The sequence below is a fragment of the Cherax quadricarinatus genome, chromosome 45, assembly GCF_038502225.1.
Source record: "Cherax quadricarinatus isolate ZL_2023a chromosome 45, ASM3850222v1, whole genome shotgun sequence".
Classification (NCBI taxonomy): Eukaryota; Metazoa; Arthropoda; class Malacostraca; order Decapoda; family Parastacidae; genus Cherax; species Cherax quadricarinatus.
This window is the reverse complement of record NC_091336.1, coordinates 14,603,244-14,620,743: the sequence shown is the minus strand read 5'-3', so window position 1 is coordinate 14,620,743 and position 17,500 is coordinate 14,603,244. Positions and strand designations below refer to the sequence as shown.

The window sequence follows — 17,500 nt, the reverse complement described above, 5'->3', positions numbered from 1 at the left end:
TTCTGTGTTGGGAATGTGAGAGGATGGGGTAAGTGGAGAGTTTCAGCAGTGTTATTGATTCATGTATGTACTTCTAAGGCGTTCACACAGACCTGTGAGCCCTCATTCTGGATGATTCCCAATGACTCAGTCGTCTGGTTGCCTCTTAATTAATGGCGTCTACCTTTATATGAGACACGGGGACAGTTTATTGCGCACCAGTCGAGTGCAGCCATGGGAGAGTATGACTGACACCTATTATCACACTTCTGTCGTCAAAAGACTGGGACCCTTTCCTGGGGATTGTGGGGAGAGGAGTTGCCTTGATGCTGTTAAAGAGCTTTTGATCCAAAAAATGAGCTACCATCCTTTTCCTTGGATCAAACCTGATTACTTCCATTCTCCAGGCTTGTACAACCTCTTCAGGTTTAACGCTTGCCCAGTGTAATAATAATTAGTCTTTTTCATGTTGTGACCAAATTTGTATTGTGCGTACATTATTATTATTATTATGGGGAGCGCTAAATACGTAGGGATTATACAGCGCCGGTGGGGGAGACGGAAGGCATTGAGGGGACTGGAGCATAGATCCAATTCACTAGATCAAGAGCCCCTCATCAGCATCAAGGAGCCTCGCTTGATGGGTATTGTGCATACAACTTTCAAATGCTGGTGAAAGGCACGTGATCCAAAGAATTAGAGCTACTTTTTCCTTCCTCGAATCAGACTTGAATACCTCCCAGTACCAGGCACTGTACGACGTTACGGGTTTAGTTCTTCCTCACGAATGTAATAGTAAATACAGGGTTGGGTGCCTCTCACGCTGAATCCGTATTACAAGCGACAAGTGGCACAGTCTCAGCTGGCAGCCGCCTTGCTCAACTCAATTCAGGATGAGGGACGGTGGTCCTTTCCGAGTCTGTTTCCTCACTCAGTCCTTATTCAGTGTCATCACCCAGGTGTTAAAAGTGCTAAATTTTATTCAATCTTGCCATTCGCCTTCTGGAGATTCTATTTGTCTGCGTTTCTACACTATTTCCGTCAACCTTTGAGGGATTTTGATCCAAGGAATAGGAGCTACACTACCCTTCCATAGATCAGAACTGATTACCTCTCATTCCCCAAGTGTTGTATGCCCCTACAGGTTTAGTGCTAGGCTATGATTGTAATATATAGCATCTTGCTCTGGTTTCCTTGTGTTTCATTTCTCATGGCTATAAAGTCCTCTAGAAATGCACACTACGGCACTTACCTTGAATGTCATTGAAATTTGTACATTTTATACTCATTCAATTTGGGTAGTATTAGAATGTGAGCCGACACAGGCGATCAGATTTCATGTTTTCACTCGTGTATTTTATATTTGATTAAATTAATTTAAGTTCGGTTGGGTAAGGGTTGGATTGGATTCTATTGGGTTAAGCTAGGTTGGATTTCATTAGGTAAGTCTGGGCAGGTCTAAATTTCATTAGTGTGGGTTAGGGTAGCCGAGTTACACAAACCCATTGAAACATTTACCCACGTATAAGCAAATATCAAAATCCGACCATGATACGTCTGAGAGCTAGTCCTGTCCCCTTCCGACTGGGTGACTTGATGCTGGAGAATGGCTCTTGATCCAAGGAAATGGATAGTCTGATTACGTTACATTCCCGAATATTTCTCCCTATGAAAGCGAGACTCGACAGATGATGCAACATTCCCCAATGAAAAGCAGGGGCGCCATTAGCACGATAAGAGACAACACAATAAGTATCTGGGGGCCCAAGACTGTTCAACTGCCTCCCAGCATACGTAAAGGGGATTACCAATAGACCCCTGGCTGTCTTCAAGAAGGCGCTGGAACGGCACCTTCTTGAAGACCTGAGCAACCGGACTGTGGTTCGTACGTCGGGTTGCGTGCGGCCAAGAGTAAGAGCCTGGTTGATCAGGCCCTGATCCACCGTGAGGCCTGGTCACTGACCGGGCCGCGGGGGCGTTGACCCCCGAAACCCTTTCCAGGTATACTCCAGATTGAAAAATCCTACAGTGTAGACGAAACCAAACTAGCACGTCTTATATGTTGTATAACCCCAATGGGATTAGCGCCTAATGACCTTACGGGTTTATGGCAGAATGACCTAACAGGTTTAACACTATGACCTCTATGGCTTTAGCACTGAATAACTCCTGCAGGTTTAGTGCTGAATGACCCCTATGGGTTTAGTTCTTAGTGGCTATACCATGACTAGTGCCATATGAGCAATACTATGGTTTTAGTGTGTATGACCAAAATGGGTTTAGCACATCACCCATACGGATTTAGTGCTAAATGACCCATGCTGGTTTAGTGCTTTGTGATCCATTCAGGTTTATTGCTATATGATACCTACTCAGGAGTTAGTGCTTCCTTATGAATTTTATAATAATAGCAATTAATAATTAACCTAGCATGGTTAGCCTGCATCAGTGATCAACAAGCTGTTTTTCTTCAAGCTAGAATTGTGTTTGTGACCAACTGTACGGGTTTAGCGCTTCCTCATGATTATAATAATAATTATAATGTGGCTAACTGTCTTCATTGCTGTTGGCTGTGTGAGGCTGTCATCTTACCAGCTTATTGATCTTCTCAGAGACATGCTCTCACCTTGTACCAATCTGTCCTACGCTAAATAAGCGTGTAGTTTCTGTTTAAACCGGACGTATCCCCCTGTTGCCGAACGTTATATGCTTATGTAATTTGTCTATTATGTGTACGTATATACAGTGGACCCCCGGTTAACGATATTTTTTCACTCCATAAGTATGTTCAGGTGCCAGTACTGACCGAATTTATTCCCATAAGGAATATTGTGAAGTAGATTAGTCCATTTCAGACCCCCAAACATACACGTACAAACGCACTTACATAAATACACTTACATAATTGGTCGCATTCGGAGGTAATCGTTATGCGGGGGTCCACTGTATGGGTTAATTATTACGAAAACTCTGTGCTGGCAGTCTAACATCTTTTGATTGTCCCGTTCATTGAAGTAAGCTAGCTACGTTTTAAAAGGATATTTATAATTGTTTTAGTTTTTTGTTTCTTCCAAGGTTTCTATGTAATAACTTGAGAAAGCCTCTTCCGATCAGCTTCATGCTTTCATTGCAGGTATAGCTTGCCTAAATAATAATAATAATACTATATTTACTACAAGTGCCTGTACATGGTATAGAGGCCTACTTGACATCAGTGACACTACTGTAGAGAAAGCCGCTTGTTATGCTGAGCATTTTGGGCAAATTAGGTCAGTTTTGTCCTAGGATGCGACCCACACCGGTCGATTAACACCCAGGTACCCATTTTATACTGATAGGTGAACATGGACAGAGGTGATATATGGAAACGCGTTCCTAATGTTTTCCAGCTGTACCAGAGGAGATTCGAACTCTGGGCCTCAGTGTGTAAGCTGATTGTGCTTGCAGTCGAGCTATAGGACTCCTAAAGGAAGGTTTAGTGTGTTATCAGGCTGTACAGCAACTTAAGAATGCCACTTCTTAAGTTGCAATACAAATTCTAGGATATAATTTGAAGACAGTAGAACTATATACAGAAGATGAGGTAATCAGTCCCTCAGTCTTGGAGTTCAAACACTGCAACATGGGTTTCCTCCATGATAATGCATCTTAACAGAGAGGAAGGTTCACCTTAGTTTTAGCTTGTGTAGGAACAAATTTGTCAATTTTATAACATAATGTGGGAATTATTGGTTTCTGTACAATAACTGAAGAATACCTCTTCTGTTTGGCCTTAAACTTTTAGTTCAGGTGTATTCTGCATAAAGAAACGTTCACATAGTTATTGGACTGTGTAAATGCCAATTTAAGATTGCAGTCAAAAGTAGGGAAAATAAGCCTGTTCAAGCTTTTAATTATAAATTTCTTTAATGCTGTGCCCTAGCACATTATCTTATAGAGGAGAATAACTGCTATGAGTTTCATAAGGATTAGTCTGTTGGTTTTTGTGATATGAGAACAAGACCAACAACCCCCAATTAATTTTGTCAGCCAGTCACCATTGTCGTTACAAGCTGCAGTAATTCATTCATGAAAATACTGTAGTCTTTGCTCCTCTGTTTACTATGTCTGAGTTGCCAGATGGCACTTCTGCCCAGCAGAGTGAGAGTATAAGAACTTTTTTCCACAACTGTATATTATATTATATTATGAAATAGGAAATAAAAAAGTATATTTTCACATTTTAAGAGACTAGATAATTTTTAGGATCATTTTGCAGGATATCCATAAAAAGCACCAACAAAAATCCACAAATTTTGGAAACCATTTACAAATCCATAAGAAAATGCCTATGGATTGATGAATTTTGAAGGATTAATAGGGTACTATGCTGCATTCTGAATATTGTATAAATGAGAACATACTATTTAGTCTTCTAATGTTAAAAACAGATAACAGAACCTGTTTTTTAATTGCAGACAATTATTTATTTCAGATCAGTGAAAGTAAAAAGTATCACATTATGGGGGGCAGTGATATGCAGTTCTGCCTGCGGTGGAATAATTTTGGCACGACAATGACAGCAGCTCTTCATTCTCTACATGAAGGTGGAGATTTTGTTGATGTCACACTAGCCGCTGATGGAATGCAGTTGAAGGCACACAAGCTCATTCTCTCCGCCTGTAGTCCGTACTTCAGAGATATATTAAAGGTTTGAACTAGACTTATTGCTGATTTATGATGGTTTGTACCTCTAAAATACAAAATATACTAAATAGAATATTTGATTTAGATAGATATTATGCATGTAGATTCATTTACTAATTTTTTTTCATTACTTGTTATGTACTGGTACTGTTTAAGTGCTGGAGCCTGGAGTATACCTGGAGAGGGTTCCAGGGGTCAACACCCCTGCAGCCCGGTCTCTTAAGATTTATGTAATATTAAATAAATTTTTTTAGGTTATGTAAACCAAAAAATTAAGTAAGGATGTGGTGGCATCACCACTATTGTTGGTACAAAGAGCCCAGCAACAAAGGAGGAAAGTAGGCTGGAGACCCATTCTCTATCTTCTTCCCAATAAAGCCCAAGTGCCTCTCCACCCCATAAAAATGGGAAATTGAGTAATAATGATGATAAATTAGACACATGTGCAACTCTTGGGTATCTTTATTGAAGAAACGTTTCGCCACACAGTGGCTTCATCAGTCCATACAAAGGAGAATCTTGAAGAACAGGAGGAGAATGATTACCTCATTCTCCTCCTGTTCTTCAAGATTCTCCTTTGTATGGACTGATGAAGCCACTGTGTGGCGAAACGTTTCCTCAATAAAGATACCCAAGAGTTGCACATGTGTCTAATTTATCAACATGTCGGTTCTCTGAACCATTCATCTACAAACAGTAATAATGATATATTTTTAATAACTAGTCAATCACAATCACCTTATAAATCTTAGCATTGTAAACAGTGGAACTTTGATAATTTTTTAAATATATTAGTGATATTGTATTGTTCATTTAAATTTACATTCATAACATTCTAGGTTGGATACTCTCATATTATTAGAATATCACATACATTATTGTGCATTAGGATGAATGAAATAAAAAAGTTCTAATTATTATTCTTTAAAACATGAGTACATGTATAGATACAGTACTTATATATCATTACAGTGTATTCTAAAGTTAACATAATATTTTCTACAAGCTCATTAATGTCTTACCTGAAGGCTAACAGATTGTATATCTTCGAAATTTGGAAACAGTGTATGATGTTAATACATGTGTATTTTAAAATGAGATAACTAATCTTTTACTCTTGTCATGAAACCTGTAGTACACCCAAGTACTGCAGTACTGTATTTAACTTACAAAAGAATAACTGTTACATTTAGGATATTTATACCTTAACATTTGCTGTTACATGAAATTAGTCTAAAATTTTCTATTCAAGTAACTCCATATTATTGTAATGTTATAATATTGTACAGTAATAACATTGTGGAAAAAGACACTTGGTACAGTTCAGGACATTAACTGTAATAAATGTCCCGCGCTGTACCTAAGTGTCTTTTTCCATATCATGTCGGTATCACCATAATAGTAACAGGATTTTGCAATAACATTGCAAAATCCTCTTACTATTGGTCTTTTAGGCCTTTTTTGGCACACACAGTTCTTGGGAATATTGAGATCATGTGTTTAATTACTTTATGATAATATTACATGTATATTAGATACTTATTTAATTGGGTAGTACTCTAATTTTATCAGAATCTCCTCTAATATTTATTCGATACATTTTTTAATAGACTAGTCTGTAATTGTATCAAAATATTTTCTATAAATATAAAAAATGATGGGAGTAAGGGAGCTAATAACCCCTTCTCCTGTATAAATTGCTAAATTTAAAAAGAAAAACTTTCGTGACCTAAAAAGAAAAACTTTCGTTTTTCTTTTTAGATCACCCTGCCTCAGTGGGATATGGCCGGCTTGTTAAAAAAAAAAAAAATCTCTATAAACTTAATAATATGCCTCACCTTTTGTAGAATAACCCGTGTCAACACCCAGTGATAATTCTCCGAGAAGTTCCCATAGAAGACCTAGAAGCAGTGTTAGCATTTATGTATGAGGGTCAAGTTAATGTTTCCCAAACCCGGCTTCACACGTTTATGAAGCTTGCTGAGGCGCTTCAGGTGCGGGGACTAACAGATACACAGAACACCCGTGCACGAATGGAAAAGGTTTGAAACCTCATACTGTATTTCATTGTGTATCCTTTACCAAAAGTATCTAAAATTGTTCTTGGAAAAATTGTAGATATTTATGGTACAATTTGGTTACATTTATAATGTCAGTAACTATATAGTGTTAGAAAAATTAGTTAAAATAAATTACCATGAGACATTGTACATTTTAGAAAAAGTTAAATTGGTTTATGTTTTATTTAAAATTTAATTAATATTTGTCTGTTTTGATAAACCTAAAACAAATGTACTATGTGAGAGAGAGCAAGACTTAGATAATATAGTATTTTATATGCATATTAAAATTAATTCAGTACTTTGTGACAATGTTGGGAAGAGTTTTCAGTGACTTTTTTAATTTCTTTGTACAGTAGCCTTAATATACAATGAAGAATACCTGTATTTATGTACTGTAAAGATCTAAGGCTGATCTTGTAATTATCTTATTTTTGGAGTTAACCAAAAAATTGCATTTTCCATAGGAAATGTATCAAAATTTGGTACCAACTACAGAAGTAGCCAACAGTTCAAATTCAGTTGTGGCTGCAGCAGCAGCAGCAGCAGTTGCTGCAGCAGTGAGCAGTGCAAGTGCAATAACCATACCTGTCGTCTCCCAAGTCACGGTGAGTTCAGAGTATTGTTTATTTTAAAAAATTTATGGTGCATTAATTAACTTTTCCAAAAGCACATAACCACTAAAATAGACTATAGTATCATATTTCCTGAATTAACTCCAGTGTAATAATTAAGTAAAAATTAATGCAAATTTTTTTTTTTTTTTTTTTTTTTTTTTTTACAACAAGTCGGCCGTTTCCCACCGAGGCAGGGTGACCCAAAAAAAAAAGAAAGAAAATCCCCAAAAAGAAAATACTTTCATCATCATTCAACACTTTCACCACACTCGCACATTATCACTGTTTTTGCAGAGGTGCTCAGAATACAACAGTCCAGAAGCATACACATATAAAGACACACAACATATCCCTCCAAACTGCCAATATCCCAAACCCCTCCTTTAAAGTGCAGGCATTGTACTTCCCATTTCCAGGACTCAAGTCCGACTATATGAAAATAACCGGTTTCCCTGAATCCCTTCACTAAATATTACCCTGCTCACACTCCAATAGATCGTCAGGTCCCAAGTACCATTCGTCTCCATTCACTCCTATCTAACACGCTCACGCACGCTTGCTGGAAGTCCAAGCCCCTTGCCCACAAAACCTCCTTTACCCCCTCTCTCCAACCCTTTCGAGGACGACCCCTACCCCGCCTCCCTTCCCCTATAGATTTATATACTTTCCATGTCATTCTACTTTGATCCATTCTCTCTAAATGACCAAACCACCTCAACAACCCCTCTTCTGCCCTCTGACTAATACTTTTATTAACTCCACACCTTCTCCTAATTTCCACACTCCGAATTTTCTGCATAATATTTACACCACACATTACCCTTAGACAGGACATCTCCACTGCCTCCAACTGCCTCCTCGCTGCTGCATTCACAACCCAAGCTTCACACCCATATAAGAGTGTTGGTACTACTATACTTTCATACATTCCCTTCTTTGCCTCAATAGATAACGTTTTTTTGTTTCCACATATACCTCAGTGCACCACTCGCCTTTTTTTCCTCATCAATCCTTCATAAATCCATCCGCCGACACGTCAACTCCCAAGTATCTGAAAACATTCACTTCTTCCATACTCCTCCTCCCCAATTTGATATCCAATTTTTCTTTATCTAAATCATTTGATACCCTCATCACCTTACTCTTTTCTATGTTCACTTTAAACTTTCTACCTTTACACACACTCCCAAACTCATTCTTTAGAATCTCCCATAAGCACAGTATCATCAGCAAAAAGCAACTGTGTCAATTCCCATTTTGTATTTGATTCCCCATAATTTAATCCCACTCCTCTCCCAAACACCCTAGCATTTACTTCTTTTACAACCCCATCTACAAAAGATATATTCATATATTCAAAAAAGCTTTTTGTGAAAAGAATTATTCAGTTATATTCCTATCAACAATGGATAAAAGATTCAAAAGTAATTGTTGAAATTTTGATATGGGAATACATATTGAGTATGTGAGTACTGAGTATTTAGCATTTAGTCTACGGTGATTAAGTGGTTTTTGAGAAGAGTCTTAACCCCTTGACTGTTGCAACCCCAAATCCTGAGGTGTCTCCTGGTGTCACAAAATTCCACACCCCCCCCCCTTCCCGATTGTAATGACACCAAAAGAATGAAATTTGATGGAAAACTGACGGAATTACACTCTCGTGAAGTTAGCGACCTCGGCGATATTTACGAATCAGAGATTTCGCCCACTTTGAGCCCTATTTTCGGCTTATTCCATTGTTCCAGTCGACCAAACTCATAGCTATTTTTTTCTATCGATTGAGTACAAGAAACTGACCATTTTCCGATTTCAACTACCCAATAATGTGGTCAGAAATTTGCAATTTGGCCAATTTCACGAAAATTAAAAAAATATGATAATTTCAAAATAGGGTCCAGAATGAACAATCCAGACATTCCTAGCTCTAACATAACATTTTCTTTGTTCATCAGTCATGTCTCCAGGCCCCTCTGATATTACTCTTGCTTTCTATTTTGAATTTTTATTCAAACAAAAAATAGAAGATTTACTGTTATGCAGACTACTGCAATATTATAATAATTGTATAAATAATGTCAACCCATTCATGACTGCATATTAGAATGGCGACTTGGACATTTATTGGAAAATATCATCATTTGTTTACTTTTGAACATCAGCAAAAATCAAGCATTTTCCCTACTATGAGCTCCATTTCAAGGTTCTTTTCATAGTAAAACCAATCAACATCACCTCTATTTCTATAATATGTTTTCCATTCTATTAAATGAGACCAAGAAAACAAGAATACAACCATAATTACTATACGAAAATAGACCACAAAGTCAGCATTTTAATTAAAAAAAAGTCAGTTTTTTTTTTCTCATTATGCACTGCGTACTGCAGGATTTTTTTTTATATGGTGCACACTGACCACACAGACCCATTCTCTCACATATGGGCCTACCAGCTTTCTCCAGCTTGATTTGAAGCCACTAGAATTTATTAGTATATATATGTCAAAAACGGTGGCTCGTAAGATTTATATATACGACCAAAACAGTCAAAGGGTTAAATTGATTTTTAGATCGGGTTACTTTAGTATCTTCTGGTAATGAATTTCATATTTTGGGGCCCTTTATGTGCATAGAGTTTTACACAGTGTGATATGGACACGAGGTAAATCAAAAAGAGATCTGTGTCTTGTGTTATGGTCATGTGTCCTGTTAAGGTTAGTGAGGAGAAGTTTGAGTGGAGGGTTTATATTTACATGTATTGTTCTGTGTATGTAGTAGGTACATGAATAAGTATGGATGTTCTTAATGGTGAGCAGATTTAGACTTTTAAAAATTGGTGGAGTATGCTGGTGGGAGTGGGAATTTGTTATCATTCTGACTGCTGCCTTTTGCTGGGTTATTAGAGGTCTCAGGCAATTTAATGTTGTTGATCCCCATGCACAAATTCCATATGTGAGATAAGGGTATATGAATGAATGGTACAGTGCCAGGAGAGCTGATTGTGGAATGTAGTACCTTATCTTTGATAGTATGCCTACAGTCTTGGAGATTTTCTTGGTGATTTATTGTATATGTGTCTGGAACTTAAGGCTACTGTCAAGGTGGATACCTAGGAATTTTCCCTCTGTTTAGCGTTATGTTAAGTGGAACATTTGCAGCTTTGTTTCCAAACTGAATGAAATAGGTTTTATCAGTATTCAGGGTAAGTTTATTAGTCATCATCCAGGCAGATATTTTCTGCAATTCGGCATTGACAGTGTTGGCGAGTATGACTGGGTTTGGGTGGGAGAAGACGTATGTAGTGTCATCTGCAAATAATGTGGGTTTGAGTAGCTGTGATTAATTCGGTAGATCATTGATGTAGATGAGAAAGAGGAGTGGTCCAAGGACACTTCCTTGTGGGACTCCTACTGTGATTGGTTAGGTGGAAGAGTTTGCACCATTTGCATACACATATTGTAGTTGAGGGAGTGGCCTCTGATACTATAGTGCGTTAATTTAGAGTACAGCAGCTCATGGTCGACTGTATCAAAAGCTTTACGTAAATCAATGAAAATGCCCAGCAGGACTTCTTTCTTTTCAAGTGCAGTATATATTAGTTCTAGAATGTGTATGATAGTATCATTTGTGCTTTTATTATTCCTGAATCCAAACTGGCAAGGGTTTAATATGTTGTGTGAGACGAGGTAGGAATAGATCCGTCTATGAATTAATTTTTCAAAGATTTTAGAGAGTAGTGGTAAGTTAGATATTGGTCTATAGTTATTCAAGGCAGCTTGATCACCTCCTTTATGGATCGGAGTGACCCTCGCTATTTTGAGGATTGTTGGGAAGGTAGACGATTCCATGGATTTGTTAAAGAGTGTTGCAATAATTGGTGACAATACTTGAGAAGCTTTTTTGTACAAAAAAGCAGGCAAGTTGTTTATGTCTCCTGCCTTGTTAATTTTAAGGGTGTTGATGATGAGTGAGACTTCTAGTGGGTTAGTTGGAGCTAGGAATAGCATATTTGGGTAGGTACCTATGAGGTAGTCTGATGGACGGGTGTTTGACCTTGGTATTTTGTTTGCTAGATTTTTTCCTATGGTGGAGAAGAAAGCATTGAGTCTGCTGTTTCAGTTGGTGTGAGTAGGAGTTCATCTGATTTTGTTAGTTTGATTGTTTTGTTTTTGGATAACTTAGTTCCAAGAATTTCAGATAGTTTTCCAGGTCTTTTTCATATCACCTTTGATGTTATGTAATCTATTTTCATAATACAATTTTTTAGATCTTCTTATCAGGCTGGTAAGAGCTGACGAGTAACATTTAGACTGTTCTCTAGTTATTTGACCCATTCTATACTGTTTTTCTTATTTGTGCTTTGTGTTAATGGATTTGAGGATGCTGGGTGTTAGCCAGGGACTATTCAGTCTCTTTGCTGTGATCTGTTTAGTTTTTTGGGGGCAATGTTTGTTGTAGAGGTTTTGGGCTTTTTTTAGAAAATTATTTATACATTCATTCATATCAGTATATGTTTCGAGCTCATTTTGCCAATCAACGTTATTCATAGCTGCTATAAAGTTGTTAACAGCTGTCTCGTTAAGTAGTCTTAAGGTTACTTTAGTAATGTCTTGTGGCAATTTACCTAGATCAGTTATGAGAAAGGTTGGGTAGTGGTCTGTAGTGTTGTCTGTGATTATGCCTGATTTTAAAGGGAATATGGTGTTAGCCCAGATGTGGTCTATTAACCCTTTGAGGGTTACGACCCAGGGTTTTTGACGTACTAGTACGCCTAAATTCTAGCTCCCTCAAATCTCGTGGGAGAAAGCTGGTAGGCGTACATATGAAAGAATCGGTCTATGTGGTCAGTGTGCACAGTATTAAAAAATCCTGCAGCACACAGTGCATAATGAGAAAAAAAAAACTTCGACCGTTTTTTTTGGAATAAAACAGCGACTTTGCACTGTATTTTCCTATGGTATTTATTGTTGTATTCTAGTTTTCTTGGTCTTATTTTATAGAATTGAAGACATATTACAGAAATTGAGATGATTTTGACTGGTTTTACAATGAAAAGTACCTTGAAATTGAGCTCAAAGTAGCAGAAATGTTCGATTTTTACCAAAGTTCAAAAGTAAACAAATCATGCCAAGCGTCCAATACACGTCAACTGGTGAGTCTAATATTCTTTCACAAGTGCGCCAATATTATTTATACCATTTTTTACACTAATGCAGTAGTCTGCATGACAGTAAATCTTCTATTTTTTGTGAGAATAAAAATTCAAAGTGGAAAGCAAATGAATGTAAGAGGGGCCTTGAGATGTGACTAATGAACAGAGGAAATGTCATTTTAGTGCCAGGAATGTCTTTCTTGTTTATTCTGGACCCTATTCGGAAATTGGCATCTTTTGAAATTTGTGTAAAATTGGCAAAATTGCTAAATTCTTACCACTGCACTGGATAGTTGAAATTGGTAAATGGGTGGTTTCTTGCACTCATTCGATAGAAAAAATGGAGTTCTAGCTAAATATTCATGTTTTTTGTTGACTAGTACAGTGGAATTGGCCGAAAATGGGGCACAAAGTGGGCAAAATTGCCGATGCGTAAACATCGCAGAGACCGCTAACTTCGCAAGAGCATAATTCTGTAAGTTTTCCATCAAATTTCATATTTTTGGTGTCATTATGATCGGGAAAAAATTCTCTATCTTTTCGTAAGATTTTTTTTTTTTTTTTTTTTTTTTTGAAATTTGGCCGACCCTGAGAACGAGTCTCGGAGAGGGCCTGTCGACCCTTAAAGGGTTAAGGAGATACTTGTCTCGGTGATTCTTGTAGGTTTAGATATTGTTGGTAGCAACAGGCAGTTGCTTATAGTGTTTGTGAATTCGGTTACTTGTGGGTCCTGGTCGTGTAGTAAGTTTATGGTGAAATCTCCTGTTAGTAGCAGGTGGTCTCTATTCATGTGTGCATCAGTAATCATGTTTCCTAGTTTTTCACTAAAGTACATGTATATATATTACAAAAGTTAAAAAGAGAAACTTTCGTTTTTCTTTTTGGGCCACCCTGCTTAAGTGGGATACAGCTGGTTTGTTGAAAGAAGAAGAAATACATTTTGTCTGGTATACATAGACCTTGCCATTTGCAGAGTGCAATTGTTTAAACTCAGATCCTCACAGTTCATCTTGTGACTTTATTAACCCTTTGACTGTTTTGGTCATATATGTACGTCTCACGAGCCACTGTTTTTGACGTATATATACTCATAAATTCTATCGGCTTCAAATCAAGCAGGAGAAAGCTGGTAGGCCCACGTGTGAGAGAATGGGTCTGTGTGGTCAGTGTGCACCATATAAAAAAAATCCTGCAGCACTCAGTGCATAATGAGAAAAAAAAACTCCGACCTTTTTTTTTTTAATTAAAATGCCGAATTTGTGGTCTATTTTCGTATAGTATTTATGATTGTATTCTTGTTTTCTTGGTCTCGTTTGATATAATAGAAAACACATTATAGAAATAGAGGTGATTTTGATTGGTTTTACTATGAAAAGAACCTTGAAATGGAGCTCATAGTAGGGAAAATGCTTGATTTTTGCTGATGTTCAAAAGTAAACAAATGATGATATTTTCCAATAAATGTCCAAGTAGCCATTCTAATATGCAGTCATGAATGGGTTGACATTATTTATACAATTATTACAATATTGCAGTAGTCTGCATAACAGTAAATCTTCTATTATTTGTTTGAATAAAAATTCAAAATAGAAAGCAAGAGTAATATCAGAGGGGCCTGGAGACGTGACTGATGAACAAAGAAAATGTTATGTTAGAGCTAGGAATGTCTGGATTGTTCGTTCTGGACCCTATTTTGAAATTATATTTTTTTAATATTCGTGAAATTAGCCAAATTGCAAATTTCTGACCACGTTATTGGGTAGTTGAAATCGGAAAATGGGCAGTTTCTTGTACTCAATCGATAGAAAAAAATGGAGTTCTAAAGAAATAGCTATGAGTTTGGTAGACTGGAACAATGGAATAAGCCGAAAATAGGGCTCAAAGTGGGCGAAATAGCCGGTTTGTAAATACCGCCGAGGTCGCTAATTTCGCGAGAGTGTAATTCCGCCAGTTTTCCATCAAATTTCGTTCTTTTGGTGTCATTACAATCGGGAAAAGATTCTCTATCATTTCATAAGAATTTTTTTTTTGGGGGGGGGGGATTTTGTAACACCAGGAGACACCTCAGAATTTGGGGTTGCAACAGTCAAGGGGTTAAACACACTGTATATATATATAATATAAAAATGCTGTTGGGACAAGGCTAAAGTCAAGAGAAAGTGAAGCAAGTTTCTATAGGAAGTGCCTGATTACTTAGGGACAGACACTATACACTGCTAGTTTAAGTCTAATGCACAGTAGACTTTCGGTTATTGGCCGTAATCCGTTCCAGAAGGTCGGCCAAAAACCAAAATGGCTGAAAACTAATATAATATTTCCCCTAAGAATTAATGTAAATACAATTAATCAATTCCAGAGAAAAATATTCACAAAAATATAATTTTTTTAACAATTATATAAATATTACATACCTTTATTGAAAGCTAATGCTGGCTTCTGGAAGATAGGAAGGAGGAAAGAGGAAGGAGTTAGTGTTTGGAAGGGGAAACCCCCTCCATAAAGATTTTAGGTAGCAAAGCCTTCTCTGGGGTTACTTCCCTTCTTTGTCTTTTAATGCCACTAGGACCAGCTTGAGTCACTGGACCTGTCTCACAAAATAACTGTCCAGAGTGCTTTGTTTCTGGCATCTGTTTAAGATTTCCATTACGTGGGAGAGGGTTTAGTCACTAAACATATTGAAGATATGGCATGTTTCAGCTTTGTCAGGGTGGTACTTCTCAACAAAACTTTGCACATAATTCCACTTTGCACAAATGTTCTTAATCAATGAAGAAGGCACCTTCTCCTCTGAAGCAAGTTCCTCAGCTGCAGTTTGTTGCTGTTCAAGTTAAAGCTCTTGCAGCTCTTCAGTGGTTAGCTCTTCTCTGTGGTCCTCCACCAACTCTTCCACATCCTCGCCACTCGCCTCCAATCCCAGGGACTACCCCAGTGCCACAATAGAGTCCACAGGGTCGGCAGGGTCAGGGTCAGCTTCAAACTCTTCAAAATCCCTCTCTTGGACACAATCTGGCTACAGTTTTCTCCAAGCAGAGTTCAAAGTCTTGGAAGTCTCCCTCCCAAGCCTTACCTATAAGGCTTATGCAATGGAGGATAGTGAAGTGATTCCTCCAGAACTCTCTTAGGATCAACTGAATGTCTGAGGTCACTTCAAAGCACTTTTGAAGCACTGCTTTTGTGTAGAGCTTTTTGAAATTAGAAATGACCTGCTGGTCCATGGGCTGGAGGAGAGGAGTGGTGTTAGGAGGCAAGACCTTCTTTTATAAAACTGAAGTACCTAAACACTTGGTCTTTCAAGTCCGGAGGATGTGCAGGAACATTGTCCAGTACCAGGAGGCACTTGAGTGGCAATTTCTTTTCCAGGTGGTATTTTTTCACACTTGGGCCAAACACATCATTAACCCACTCTTTAAAAATTTGCCTTATGATTAGCTTTCCACATCAAACACAATCTATTCTTCATGACATTGTTTTTCTTGAACACTCTGGGATTTTCTGAGTGATACTCGAGTAATTACCACTAGCATTACCACAAACAAAAGAGTTAGCCTGTCTTTCATAGGCTTGTGTCCTGGCAGTGCCTTTTTCTCCTGGGTAATGTAGGTCCTGTTTGGTATTTTCTTCCAAAACAGGCCTGTTTCATCACAATTGAACACTTGTTGGGGTTCGAATCCTTCAGCCTTTACGTAGTCCTGGAATTCATGAACATACTTTTCAGCTGCACATTTGTCAGAACTTGCAGCCTAACCATGCCTTACAACACTGTATATGCCACTATGCTTCTTAAATCTATCAAACCATCCTTTGTTCGCCCAAAATTTACAAATTGCAGCACTTGTTCCAGGCATTTTCTTTGCAAGATCCTCATGCAACTGCCTTGCCTTCTCACAAATAATCAACTCCGCAACACTGTCTCCCACTAATTGTTTTTCCTTAATCCACAATAATAATAACTTTTCCATCTCTTCCATTATTGGTGGCCTTTGTTTAGTTAGAAAACTTACTCCTTTTGCAACATTAGCATCCTTGATTTGTTTTTTCTTTGCCAGGATGGATGTAATTGTTGATTTATTCTTGCTGTACATCCTGGCAAGTTCCACCACCCTCATACCACTCTCAAACTTTTCTCTCACTTCACGCTTAAATTCCATGGTATTTCTCACTTTCTTTACCACAGGAACTTTCTTTGGAGCCATGGTTACTTATTTCACAGTTGCATTGCAAAAATAACACAAACTACAAAGGGAAATAAGCAAAATGTTTGGATGTATGTTCAGAAGCTTCCTCAGCTACCTAGAGACACAGCCAAACTAACGTGCAAACGGCCCCAGCCAAACAGCCAATCTCTGAATTAATGGCCGATAACCAGGCGCCGAAAAACCAGCCGATCACCGAGTTGGCCGATAACAGAACTGGCTGATAACCGGGGGTCCACTGTATATTGCAAACAGCCTTTATTTTTTTTTAGCATTTCTCACCCATAAATTATAAATCAATTTGAAAATTAACTAGCATCATGTGACATTTTCATTATTGCTTTTATGTGGTCCTCAGGTAATAATCTGTTGTTTATAGTCATCTCCCCCCCTCCTGTAACTTTTTGCTTATCATATGCAAAGGTAGATTCTGAAGCTGATGTGTCTTCCTGTTTGAATATACAGTGGTACCTCGGGATATGAACAGCTCAAAACTCAAGCAATTATGTAAGTGTATCTATGTAAGTGCTTTTGTAAGTGCATTTTTGGGGGGTCTGAAATGGATTAATCTAATTTACATTATTCCTTATTGGAACAAATTTGTTCGGTATCGGCACTCAAACAGCCTTCTGGAATGAATTAAGTTCGTATCCCGAGGTACCACTGTATATCATTGAGTGAATTCTTTTTGGTTTTTGGAAGTAATATTCAAATATTTTTTATCAATTTCAGACTCAGGCTTCACAGACAAGATCACGGGCTCATGAATCTCCACCACCATCTACTAAGCGGAGAAGATTATCTCCAGCCCATGATA

The 17,500-nt window shown here is 37.7% G+C and overlaps 1 protein-coding gene across 3 annotated transcripts in view; it reads left to right on the top strand.

Moving 5' to 3' along the window:
• The window catches only part of LOC128694826 (protein bric-a-brac 1-like), a 110,350-nt gene that overhangs the window by 25,475 nt on the left and 67,375 nt on the right, over window positions 1-17,500 (top strand). For all 3 annotated transcript variants that reach the window (XM_070094320.1, XM_070094321.1, XM_070094322.1), the window contains exons 2-5: window positions 4,454-4,669; window positions 6,513-6,707; window positions 7,193-7,333; window positions 17,416-17,500. The exon at window positions 17,416-17,500 is cut by the window's right edge and continues 71 nt beyond it. In XM_070094320.1, coding sequence (XP_069950421.1) covers window positions 4,481-4,669; window positions 6,513-6,707; window positions 7,193-7,333; window positions 17,416-17,500 — 610 coding nt within the window. In that variant the 5' untranslated portion in view covers window positions 4,454-4,480. The remainder of the gene's footprint in view (window positions 1-4,453; window positions 4,670-6,512; window positions 6,708-7,192; window positions 7,334-17,415) is intronic.